Source organism: Eumetopias jubatus, unplaced genomic scaffold (genome assembly GCF_037043125.1).
Source record: "Eumetopias jubatus isolate StellerSeaLion01/CBP00866 unplaced genomic scaffold, mEumJub1_p1.0 scaffold_5, whole genome shotgun sequence".
NCBI classification, from domain to species: Eukaryota; Metazoa; Chordata; class Mammalia; order Carnivora; family Otariidae; genus Eumetopias; species Eumetopias jubatus.
This window is the reverse complement of record NW_028274811.1, coordinates 9,675,067-9,688,719: the sequence shown is the minus strand read 5'-3', so window position 1 is coordinate 9,688,719 and position 13,653 is coordinate 9,675,067. Positions and strand designations below refer to the sequence as shown.

General features: G+C 38.7%; 1 protein-coding gene across 1 annotated transcript in view; it reads right to left on the bottom strand.

Annotated features, from left to right (window-relative positions):
* The window catches only part of YTHDC2 (YTH N6-methyladenosine RNA binding protein C2), an 84,047-nt gene that overhangs the window by 23,550 nt on the left and 46,844 nt on the right, over positions 1–13,653 (bottom strand). Inside the window, exons 18-24 of the mRNA XM_028093023.2 lie at positions 11,897–12,002; positions 10,560–10,679; positions 9,837–10,109; positions 6,828–6,954; positions 5,537–5,742; positions 5,000–5,195; positions 2,068–2,177 (exon numbers count right to left, since the gene is read on the bottom strand). Coding sequence (XP_027948824.1) covers positions 2,068–2,177; positions 5,000–5,195; positions 5,537–5,742; positions 6,828–6,954; positions 9,837–10,109; positions 10,560–10,679; positions 11,897–12,002 — 1,138 coding nt within the window. The remainder of the gene's footprint in view (positions 1–2,067; positions 2,178–4,999; positions 5,196–5,536; positions 5,743–6,827; positions 6,955–9,836; positions 10,110–10,559; positions 10,680–11,896; positions 12,003–13,653) is intronic.

Below are 13,653 nucleotides of genomic sequence, written 5' to 3'. Positions count from 1 at the left end.
CACAAGGAACAGTATGGATAACAGTGCCAAACATGAGAGAAAGGGTGAATTCAACACAGTGGGCTGGCTGTGACAACATGGGGGACATGCTGACCTTGGCAAGGACCATTTCAGGGAAGGGAAGGGCTGGTGCAAATGGAAGTGGGACTCCAGGAGGCTGAAGCGACGAGTGAACAGAGAGTAAAAAAGTAAACCTAACCAGTTGTCGACTATTGACAGCTTAGCTGACCACCTTCCCCCTTCAATAAAGAAAAAAAAAACAATATAGTAGGATCTTTTAAAAATTGAAACGGAGCTTTCACCAGTATCTATCTTTTGTAATTACACATCCTAGCTAAGGCACAGAAAACTGAATGAATGCAAGGATTCATTAACTCTCTGAATTGGTTAAATACTAACAGTTGACCATTAGGAGGGGTTCAATGATGGAAGAGTCACATCGCTTCAACTCGTTCTTTGTTCTAGTTTTTAAAATTGTCGACTTTTAGCTATTTGACAGATTAAAAGCAAAATAATCATGCCATATTTACTTCAGGAGTTCAAGTCTAAATGTTTATGTGAAAAATTACTGTAGTAAACTTTTAATATGGCAAAGCAACCTTAAGCTCTATTTTAGCCAAGGGAACCATAATCTGAAATTATATTAGAGCAATTCCCTTGTCTCCAAACTGTTTGGTGTACAGAATATTGATATACAGCTTGGTGGATTTCACCACTTAATGCACATTCTTCTCCTTTCTTTCCCCCAATAATATGTATACTGGAAAGTGTGCATTTGTCTGAGGAATTATTTTGTTTGCTACCACTTAATGAATCTCAACATTTTGAGTAAATGTACCTAAGTCTGATTTTTTATGAACTTTATAACTACATTTAAAACCCTTAATTCCTGGGGTGCCTGGGTGGCTCAGTCAGTTAAGCATCTGAGTCTCGATTTCAGCTCAGATTGTGATCTCAGGGTCATGAGATCAAGCCCCCCATTGGGCTCCACACTCAGTGGGGAGTCTGCCTGAGATTCTCTCTCTCCCTCTCCCTCTGTCCCTCCTCCTGCTGATGCACACACTCTCTCTCAAATAAATAACTCTTTAAAAAAAAACCCTTAATTCCTATTTCTGCATGTTTGCAAGTCTGACTGCTATCATGAGGTAAAAATTTATTACTGTAGGTATTCACTAGCTAAATAAACATAGTTCTTATTTAGCAAGCATATACTGTTCCCAAACTCTTTTCTCCGGCTCTGGTAGTATCCTGGCATCCTTAAAATACTTTGAATATATAGCCTTGATCCACGGATTAGATTAGTTTCTAAGTGAATGTGCTGATGTTTTATGGATCAGATCCATATAAATGGGAATATGGTATATATCTGGGTATTCTTTTTAGTTATAGATATCTTTTTAATCTAATTTTTTTATTAATTACATATCAACATCAATTTTGTAACTTGAAACAAATTGATTTTGTATACTTAAATGTGTTGACCATCTGTATTAACTGATTTGATGGAATAAGGTTAGAAAATAATGTACTGCCCCTTTTATTCCTGTTCTAAAAGGAGAAAACTATGTAGAAAGATAAAGGGGGACAATAACAATATAGTAGGTGTGAATACCTTGAAATAAATAAGTAAATAGAAGTGGAGATGGAATGAAGGGAAGGCTTTGTAAAGAGCATTTTTAATTTGAAGAAAGACATTCATCTTTCCCAATTCAAAGATACACAAAAAGAGAAAACAGAATGAACTCCTATCTTTCTCTCAGAAACAGAGTTATATGAAATAAAGGGAGTTCTTCTGTACCACCCAACACTTGGTATTTTCTTACATACACAGAAATACTCAAATATCACTGTGCTTAAATACGAGCCACATCAAGGCTTTTCAAATCCTCTATTTAAATAAACCCCTATATGTCAGAGAATGCATAAGGGCCCTGTGAAAACTGAAACACAAACTATATTCTCTAATACTAAGGGCTCAATAGTAAAGGTGTAATTTCCAACATCCTGTATGTCAATTTATACTCACTGAATGAAAGATACTTATCACACTACTGAAAAGCAACGTACCTCAGGCTCTAGTTTGAAATTAAGCCACTCATCAAGCTTCAAAGCTGCCAAATTAGCAGTAGTTCTATCTTCCATTTCACTGTCACTACTGTCATTAGGAATACCATCCGCTGTTCAAACACATATTGAAAGGAAAAAATTTCACTTTTACCATCTTATAGCAAAATAAGTAAGTATACACAGACACTCTGTATTTACACAAATCCGCCTGATATACTAACAGTTTGGATGGGGAGCTCTCCAAATCCAACAGTTCACAAATTAAGTCTCAGTATTTATAAAAAGGGGGGAAAAGGCATTTTAAAGACCACAATCTTTAATCTAAATGCAACAAAATAAAAAAAAAAAACAAGAATGGGGTGCCTGGGTGGCTCAGTCACTTAAGCGTCTGCCTTCAGCTCAGGTAATGATCTCAGGGTCCTGGGATTGAGTCCCGCATCGGGCTCCCTCTTCCTTTGCCCCTCCTCACCCCCCACTTGTGTTCTCATTCTCTCTCTCTTAATAAAATCTTTTTTTCTTAGATTTTTTTATTTATTTATATGACAGAGAGAGACACAGCGAGAGAGGGAACACAAGCAGGGGGAGTGGGAGAGGGAGAAGCAGGCTTCCTGCCGAGCAGGGAGCCCGATGAGGGGCTCGATCCCAGGACCCTGGGACCATGACCTGAGCCAAAGGCAGACGCTTAACAACTGAGCCACCCAGGCGCCCCATAAATAAATAAAATCTTAAAAAAATAAAAGACAAGAACTTAAAAATCAAAACACAATCTTTAAATAATAACTGGATGAAGAAAACTAAGAACATAAAGAAGAGAATGAAAACTATAAATCAAGAAATGCTCATGAAAATTCACAGGTTTCAATTTAAAAGAAGAAAAGGAGATGTAGCATCTGGGTGGCTCAGTCAGTTAAGTGGCTGACTCTTGATCTCATCTCAGGTCTTGATCTTGGGTTCGCGAGTTCGGGCCCCATGCTGAGTGTAGAGATTATTTAAATAAATAAGCACTTAAAAAAATAAAGATGCCAAATGTAATATACAATCATGTAAACTTTCTAAAACAGTACATATGAGGGGAAAGCTGAGAAATATAATAACTGAAATGAAATATAAACTAATGGGAATCAACATCAGATTAGATGAGTAGGACAGATCAGTGATCTAGAAGACAGGGTGGCAGAAATCACCCACGCTGAACATCAAGAAGAAAAAAGAATTTTAAAAAATTATTCAAGCAAGCTACCACAGCCAAAATCCTGGAAGTTACTGACTCCCCCCTTTCACTAACCACCCATTCAATCCAGGACTTACTAGTACCTCCCAAATAATTCTGAAACTCCTTCTCTTCCTATCAGCTGCCACCGCTGTGGCTCTGAGCCATCATTACCTACCATTGAGACCACACACGGCAAAAGCCTCCTACCTGCCTCCTCCCTTCCATTCTTCCTCCTGCAATGATCCATCCTCACAGCTACAATGATCGTTTTGAACTTAAATAACATTACTCCCTTACTTAAAATCCTTCAGTGTCTTCCCTTGCATTTACCATGGCTTACAAGTTCATGCCTTTCTTTCAAGCTCATCTTACCCTACTCCCCCCTTGATCATTATGCTCCCAATCCCATAACCTTTCTGTCAGTTCCTAGAACACTTCCAAGTGAACTGTAGCCCTTTGTGCCATCTTCTACCACGAGTTTATTTGTGTCTTCACATGGCTGGTGGCTTCTCAAACTTCACGTTTTATACTCAAATCACACCTCCTCAGAGATATTTGTTCCAGGGTCTCTTTGTAAAGTCGGTCACCCCTAAGGCAGTCCTCTTTATTTCCTTCTTAGTAGCATGCAGATTATTTACTTTTTTTCTGTCTACCCCCCACTACCACGTGAACTCCTAAGGACCAAAACACCTTGTCTATCCTATTTTCTGTTACATCTTCAATGCCTAGCATCCTTGACATATAGGAGTTGACCAATAAATATTTGCTGAATCACTGAAGAGCAAAAAACTGAAAACAAGCAAGTGTAAAGGAGCATTTTAAATGCATTATCCCACTTTTAAGTGACAGAATATTTTGCAGCCATTAATATAAAGTATTTTTGAAAATTTATATTCTGCACAATGAAAATAGCAGAATGTAAAATAACTTAAAATATGTATAACTTTTTTTTAAAGATTTTATTTATTTAATTGAGAGAGAGAGAGAGAGAGAGCGTGAGAGGGAACACAAACAAGGGGAGTGGGAGGGGGAGAAGCAGGCTTCCAGCCGAGCAGGGAGCCTGATGTGGGGCTCGATCCCGGGACCCCAGGATCATGACCTGAGCTGAAGGCAGTCGCTTAACCAACTGGGCCACCCAGGTGCCCCAAAATATGTATAACTTTAAAAATATCACATAATAGTCTTAAAATATTAAAAAGTGGGCGCCTGGGTGGCTCAGTTGGTTAAGCGACTGCCTTCGGCTCAGGTCATGATCCTGGAGTCCCTGGATCGAGCCCCACATCTGGCTCCCTGCTTAGCAGGGAGTCTACTTCTCCCTCTGACCCTCCCCCTTCTCGTGTTCTCTCTCATTCTCTCTCAAATAAATAAATAAAATCTTTAAAAAAATATTATTAAAAAGTGCATAAGGGAAATGGGGTCATGGGTCACTCATTATTTCCCTTAAACAAATGCCTTTATGTTAAACTATTATTTAATTTCAAGTGGGAGAGAAAAGTAAACTTCCTATCAGCAAGATTAACCAAAAATGCACAAATCAATAACAAGTTACCTTAAAAATCAATTTTAAGAACTGAGGTATACTTTAGTATTTTCTAATTAGTCTTAATATAGCAAAAGGGAGCCACTCCTACATAAACTTTTGGAATTCCATATTTTATTTGGTCTAGTAAAAAAAAATTTCATTTCAAATCGATTTTTATTTCCTTATGATACATTTACCTTGAAACGAGGAAGGTTTCTGAAGAGCGTTTCTTGCCAGCCTCACTGGTCCACAGAACACCAACACGGTGACGGGGGTCACTGCCGAACAACATCTAATATTAGCTATTCTGTGGGCTCTGGTCATCTCATCATAAATAAGCCAATCTGTGGGCAGTGCCTGAATCGCTGCAGCCTGACCATTGGCTGGAGGAATCTATCAGAAAAATAAATCAAAAACTTGTTAACTGTATTTACCCCCTACTTTTAAACTGTAAAAAGTCCCTCAATGCAACAGATGATGGGTATTAGTAGTCAAGCAAACATTAAAGCAAGTCACTGCTCATGCAGCTGGAACGCAAGTCCTCATTACCTAACACACTACCTCTTCCAACTCTAACATTTCATCAAAATTTTGTTCCGATGATGAATTATACATATATAACCAATTAATTTTTTTAACGCAGGTTGGTATTTGGAGCATCTTTCTGTTGCTCTTCAACTATGTAAATTAGATTAGTTTCACCTCAAGGCCTAAGAGCATTAAAAATGTTTTACCTTTTTATATTGAGGCTGACTGAGAACTGAAGTGGGATGAAACCGAACTTTTTTCTCCTTTGGCCCTGTCAATACTACATTCTCTCTGTCCACATGGACTAAATTAGGATACATGCCTGCCACCAATGCAGCTTTAACGACAGCCCAGTTCTCGGAATTTGTGTTAACATCTCGGATGTCACCACCACCTCGTGCTCTAATAAAACCTAGAAGAAGGAACAAAACCACACCGACTTTTTCTATTGTGCAAAATATACTTTTAAACGTGTGCATTTTTTACAAAAATTGTAATAACCCATATAAGTTTAAGGATATTCAAATTCCACAATAATTAATAAAATCTCCTCTGTAAAGTTTAAAACACAGAATCAATGTTCTAAGAAGTTTAGGTTTGCTCAGGCTAAAGTAAGTAGAAGATTTATTGGGGACTTAGGGACTTCTAAAAAATACACATCCTTGTTATAAAGTTCTTCATAAGATGCTATCAGAAAGGTACTAAAATTAAAAAAAAAAAAGAAATGTACTAAAATCATAGCTGAAAATCTAAACCATTCTTCTAACTGCTATTAATAACATTTTGGTTATGACAGACATGAATTCTAGAATGAAGACAATACATATATTCTTGCTTGAATTTCCAAAGCCATTCGTATTTCCTAATATTTGAGACCATTCTAAAACCTTTTGGTTCACTCCTCATATTACTTTGGCACTTTAGCTCATCCATGTATCCAGGCTCTAGCACTCTTCCTCAACTACATTCTCAATGTACTATGCTACTCAAAAGGAAATTTAAAGAAGTAATTCTAAAATGACATAACAATACTGCCATTCTCTTAAAAAAAAAATTAAGTGCCTTAAAGAGATTACTAGCTGTTTTATGTTCCAAAAATATGAAGACCACATTTGTATCAACATACTTATACATTTAAATCTCTTATAGAGCTAAGCAACTGTTTATTAAGAGTGATAAAGCAGAACTACAATATCTAAATTGCTTTTTTGCCAACATACTATAAATATAAATATAACATAAATATATTATAAACTGCTCACTGCCTACAGTATTCATATATTTCTCAGCTACAGCTTCTACAATTATCATTTTTTTAACCAACAAAAGCTGAGATCACATAGGAGTCTACAAAGCAGTTCATATATACAAGATATACAACAATATGAAAATGTGATTAAAATAATATAAGATGGCATCAGTTAACACTAAAAATACTATGAAGTATAGACAAGGTACTCTCAGTGGGCTAAATAAGTTCTTTAGGGAAAATTTTACCTGATGCTCTAAGTTGACCAAGCAACTGAGTTCTCATGCCAATGATTATTTCCATGGTAGCTTGTGAAAGAAAATTCTTTTCACAGAAGGCTCGTTCCCATCCATCACATCGTGCTTTCTGCCATGCCTACGAAAATATAATTATATAACAAGATACACTTACTAAACTCCTTAGTTAGGAGCAAAGTAACTGAAAACCACTACATTAGCTACTCAAGGTCAATTCTCCTTCTAATTATTTGATAAAATCTAGGCCTTCATTAAAAAAAAAACAAAACTCAAAGATACAGAGAACAGATTGGTAGTTGCCAAAGGCAGGGGAGGAGAAGGGGGTGAAATGGGTGAAGAGAGTCAAAAGATACAAGCTTAAAGTTATAATAAGTAAGTCCTGGGGAGGCAACTTACAGCATGGTGACCATAGTTAATAACACTGTACTGCGTACTTGAAAGTCGCTAAGAGTGTAGATTTTTTTTAATGGATTTATTTATCTATTTTAGAGAAAGAGAGAGTACGCAGAGGGAAGGGGAGAGGGAGAGAGAGTCTCAAGCAGACTCCGTGCTGAGCACGGACCCCAATGTGGGGCTCGATCTCACGACCCCAAGACCAAAACCTGAGCAGAAACCAAGAGGTGGATGCTCAACCGACTGCACCACCCCAAGTGCCCTGACAGTAGATTTTTTTGTAAACTTTTTTTTAAATTGAGATATCACTGACATTCAACGTCATATTCATTTCAGGTATACAAAATAGTGATTCAGTATTTCTACATATTGTGAAATGATCACCACAATAAGTCTGGTTAACACACCAGAGAGTAAATCTTAAAAGTTCTCATCACAACAGAAAAAAATTTGTAACTATGTGCAGTGATGGATGTTAACTAGACTTACTGTGGAGATCATTTCCCAATATATACAATTATAGTATCATTATATTTTATACCTGAAACTAATATGTCAATGATATCTCAATTTTTTTAAAATATAAATTTTTAAATTAAATATTAAAAAATAAAATCTAAAGGGCGCCTGGGTGGCTCAGTCGTTGGGCGTCTGCCTTCGGCTCGGGTCATGCTCCCAGGGTCCTGGGATCGAGTCCTGCATCGGGCTCCCTGTTTGGCGGGAGGCCTGCTTCTCCCTCTCCCACTCCCCCCTGCTTGTGTTCCCTCTCTCACTGTGTCTCTCTCTGTCAAATAAATAAGTAAAAATCTTTTTTTTTAAGATTTTATTTATTTGAGAGAGAGAATAAGAGAGAGAGAGCACAGGAGAGGGGGGAGGGTCAGAGGGAGAAGCAGACTCCCTGCTGAGCAGGGAGCCTGATGCGGGACTCGATCCCAGGACTCCAGGATCATGACCTGAGCCGAAGGCAGTTGCTTAACCAACTGAGCCACCCAGGCACCCTAAATAAAAATCTTTAAAAAATAAATAAAATCTAAGATTTTATGATCAAATAAGATGTATCATTAATTTACAGTCAAATGCTATGAAAGCCATTGAGTTTATAAAATCCAAGTGAGAACTAAGTATCCATTAGTCTAAATGACCAGCTATGTAAAAACAGCTACCTTTTCAGATGTGTCTGCTAATTTTCTTCCACTGAAGTGTCAGAGGTTTTTAACTAAGCCATCACAACACCATTTATATGTAAGGATTCTACTACTCCAGTCCTCCAAAAATAGCCTCTATATCAACCTCTTAATTTATCTGAGAATGGGAAGTATGATTTCTAGAAACCATCTATATGCAGTATAAGAAAGCTCCTCTTTGAAAATGACTTCTCTTGCTTTGGAATGTAACTAAAAGGCCAAGGCAGTAATTTACCCTCTCTGCTTTTGTAGGAGCTGGGGAAAAAGCAAAGAATACATTGGAATTCTACACCAAATCTCCCCCTATTATCCACTCAACTAGTCTACTATAACATATGGTATCTAATAAACTCAATAGCACTGCTTTACCCACTGTTCAATAATGCTCACCAAACAGCTTGCCATTATTTTTTTTAAAAACTACATATATTGGAAAAATCCTGTATGCCTGGAAAAGAGTACTTTCTGTATAAACAAAATGAAATTTTTAAAAAATGTAGAGTCACAGCCTACATTCGAGAGAATTTAAGGATAAATGTCTACTTTTCAGGAAATAACATCATCTTCTCCACATTATCTGAAATTCTACATTACGTATCATTTCGTTCCCTCAGAATCCCTTGTCCTTATCTTTTCTTTCCCATTTATCACATTCCTCAATTTCTCACTACTGTTATCCTGAAAAGTCTTAAGTGATATTTGGATTTTACTTTATAAAATTAAGTTCTTAGCACAGTGTCTTGAGCACACAAGAAAAAGATGTACTCTAAAAAAATAAATAAATAGGGGCGCCTGGGTGGCTCAGTCGTTAAGCGTCTGCCTTCGGCTCAGGTCATGATCTCAGGGTCCTGGGTTCGAGCCCCGCATCGGGCTCCCTGCTCAGCAGGAAGCCTGCTTCTCCCTCTCCCTCTCCCCCTGCTTGTGTTCCCTCTCTAGCTGTGTCTCGCTCTATCAAATAAATAAATAAAATCTTTAAAAAAATAATAAAATAATTTAAAAAATCAATAAATAGATACTAAATTCAAGATAATTTTCTTCCAAGGTTTGTTCTACATACTTTGAATAATATACATTGCTTCTTAACTGAAATTTTAGAGGACTCCCTGCCCAAAATATGATTAAAAGATAAGGAACTTGGGTATCAGAAAATGAATACAAGTAAATAAACATCAATATAGGTATACACATATTCCTACATGGAGAAAACTGAGAAAATGGAAGAAAAAAAAGTAGAGACAAACAGTGATCATTCCAACATATTAACAGTAGGAAGATATTTTTCTAAGCTGGTAATAAAATGTGACTTTATAATGAGACAAAATTAATGGAATCATATCTCTTTTTTAATTCGTAACACTTGCCCCAGACACATGTTTAAAAGCAGCAGCAGGTTCAGAAACAAAATGGCAAGAATAAACCGTACCTGGAATGCTCTGAGAAGGGCCATGTGGTCACTGCAAGTTCCTGCAGCGAAGCGTTTCCTACAAAGCATGGCCGCCCGTCTTTGAGAGGCCTGGGCCGGCAGGACAAAGGGGTCTCGAGAGGCTAGTGTGCAGGCAATTGTGAGGATGGGATCCAGACACTTTAAGACGACAGCACACAGGACCATTTTACCAAGATGTGGCTCCATGGGCAGGTCAGCCAAATGATAGCCCAGCTCAGTGAGATCCTCCCATGCGTCCATTGCATCTATTGTCTAAATAAAAGAACACAAAACAGTACTTGACACGACCAAAAAACTATGTTTAATCAAATCACATACCTAAAAATCATCAAGAAATGAAAATGTAAATTTTCTTTTGCCACATCTTATAAAAAACATATTTTGCGGGGCGCCTGGGTGGCTCAGTCGTTAAGCGGCTGCCTTCGGCTCAGGTCATGATCCCAGGGTCCTGGGATCGAGTCCCACATCGGGCTCCCTGCTCAGCGGGAAGCCTGCTTCTCCCTCTCCCTCTCCCCCTGCTTGTGTTCCTGCTCTCGCTGTGTCTCTCTGTCAAATAAATAAATAAAATCTTAAAAAAAAAACAAAAACAAGGTACAAGATTATTTAAGATAATATTTTTAAGTACAAAATTAGGTAAGATGCATCCTCACTCTGTTTAAATTTCAAGTAAAATGGGTAAAGTAAAACTATGAAGACACCTACCTTAAGCATTTGTATAGCATTTCTTACAATTAGAGCTGGTGGTGGTTCTGGAGCTTTCATTAGGAAATCAGCAATAGGACAATTCACTGGGGCTAACAGCTTAGTATGTAAACAAAGTTCCTATAAATAAAAACAGCAAATAATTTTGAAATGTTGAAATTTATGTTGATTTTGACTTTCAAAGAAATCATGGGAGGGGAGCCTCGGTGGCTCAGTCGGTTCAACATCTGCCTTCGGCTCAGGTCATGATCCTGGGGTCCTGGGATCCAGCCTCACATTGGGCTCCCTGCTCAGTAGGGAGTCTGCTTCTCCCTCTCCTTCTGCCCCTCCCCCCTGCTCATGCTCTCTCTCTCTCAAATGAAGAAATAAAATCTTTAAAAGTTTGGAAGCTAGCATCTGGCTCAGCACGCCAGAGAATCAAGTTAATGTATTTCCAGTAGTTTTCCCTCGAAACTACAATGTCTGGCTATTCCATGAAGTCAGAAGCCCTATTAATAAAAGTCAGCAAAACAATTAATAAAGGCCAGGAAATCTCAGTGGACTCAGTTCCAAACTACCAAGATTAATCTCAGCATCTTAAACTGAGATTTCGGTATTATCTTCTGGACCTTAAATAATTTTTCTAATCCTCAATGAGAATGTGAAAGATGAACACTACGTGGTTATCAGATTTCTAAAATGTTGCATTAAAAAAACCAATATTTCTATAAACTGTACCATAATTTAAATGCACTCAAGTAATTCTTTAAAATTTTGGAGGTTTATGGATCAAATTTTCTTGTCCAGAAAAAAAATTAGATACATAACCACTTCCCATCATATACATTTTATAATTTTGTTTTAGGAACTGATCATTTAGGGGTGCCTGGGTGGCTCAGTCGGTTAAGCAGCTGCCTTCAGCTCGGGTCATGATCCCAGGGTCCTGGGATCGAACCCCACATTGGGCTCCCTGCTTAGCGGGGAGCCTGCTTCTCCCTCTCCCTCTGTCTGCTGCTCTGCCTACTTGTGCTCTCTCTCTGTCAAATAAATAAAATCTTTTAAAAAAGGAATCGATCATTTAAAAGTCCAACTGGTATGAAGTTGAAATGGTCCCTCTCCGGGCGCCTGGGTGGCTCAGTTGGTTAAGCGACTGCCTTCGGCTCAGGTCATGATCCTGGAGTCCCGGGATTGAGCCCGCTTCTCCCTCTGACCCTCCCCCCTCTCATGCTCTCTCTATCTCATTCTCTCTCTCAAATAAATAAATAAAAATCTTTAAAAAAAAGAAAAAAAAAAAAAGAAACGGTCCCTCTCCTCCCTCACCCATAAAAATAGCCTTTTAGAGTTTAGTAAATTTCTACCTGTAATGGCACTCTCAAAAGTTCTGGAGTCTGAAATTCCAACATATTCTGGAATCGGAGTCTACTGAACAGTCGGAAACAAATTCCAGGTCTGCATCTCCCTGCCCTTAAAAGTGAAATAAAAAATTAAGATTCAGACAAGGAATAAAGACTAGACCAAGGCAACTCTAAAAGCAGTGTGCTTCAGGAGACAGAGCAATGGAACAGTGTCAGGACATCTAAGTGTGATTCCCTCCTGTGATGTTTCTCCCCTCTGACTCTTTCCAGAAGGCACTTTATTCATCTGGGACTCATTCATAAAAACTCATGAATGACACCTACCTGATACACCTACTAGGGTATTGATAAAAACAAATTTGTAAGTGACATATATATGAAAGTGAGTAAAAATAACGAAAAAATACATGGGGATTTACATTTCATCAGCTTTACTCAACTGACACAAGCACCATGCTCAGGCCCACTGCTCAGAGCTATGCAAAGTAAGTATTACACAACTCCAAGGGAGTGGCATTTCCTGTTACCAGAGAGACTTGTATCATTTTCTGGGAAGTAGGAGAAAAACATCTTGAAGAAAAGCAGCCTCTCGTCATTTCCCCCAGAGTCACTGTATCAACCAATGAATGGCCAGGCTGAATATGCTAAGTGATAGAGATCCAGAAATAACCCTACCCTCACAAAGCTACAACACACTGTGATACAAGTTACAAACTGAGACATTGGACCACTGCTTCCTTCATCAGTACTGTCCTCACCATCAGCCCATCTGTTCTCCCTCCTATCCAGCCTCCTCTGAGACATTTCCACCCTTCGCCAGTCCTTAAATGATGTTCCTGTGAGGTTGGACCTCAGCCCTCTGCTCTCCTATTCCATCCTCTCTCCCAAGGGGATCATAATTATCCTCCTGCCTTCAATTTCCATCCACTGAGATCACTTCATCCTAACCCTACACCTATACTTCAGAAGCCTCTTAGCTCCACTTGGATTTTCCAGCCAACCCAAGCTCAACACAGCCAAAAGCTAATCCTTCTCAGCAACATAACCACTATTCTCATTTTCCCTGACACCACCGTCCACAAAAGTTTCTAAGACAGACACCTGTATGACATCCTTGACTCCACACTATTCCTCACCCCTGGACATACGATCACCAGTACTGCTCTCCTTAATACCCTCTACCACCGCTTTCCCAATCCAGACTATTGTCATCTCTCCCTCATTGTAAATGCAAGTATTAATGAAAGAGCCTCCTACTGGGTCCTCCTGCCATCAGTTTTGTCTCTACCGATTCATTCTTCAAAGAGCTGAAACAATTCTAAAATCATGCCATCCTTTAGTTTATTAAGAAGAAAAAGAGAGAGGGGCCCCTGGGTGGCTCAGTAGTTAAGCATCTGCCCTCGGCTCAGGTCATGATCCCAGGGTCCTGGGATTGAGCCCCGCATCGGGCTCCCTGCTCTGCGGGAAGCCTGCTTCTCCCTCTCCCACTCCCCCTGCTTGTGTTCCCTCTCTTGCTGTGTCTCTCTCTATCAAATAAATAAATAAAATATTTTTAAAAAAGAAGAAGAAAAAGAGAGAGGAAACACAAATGATCCTTTAGGACATGTCCACAACTTACCTCTTTCTGCTCATTTTTCACTATTCTCCTCTAAACTAAACTCCATCCAAACAACTTTGTTGCTCACTCTTGCCTGCAGGCCTTTGTGTATGCCTTGCCTCTGCTAGAAGAGCCTTTCCACAACACCTCTTTATTCGTATTT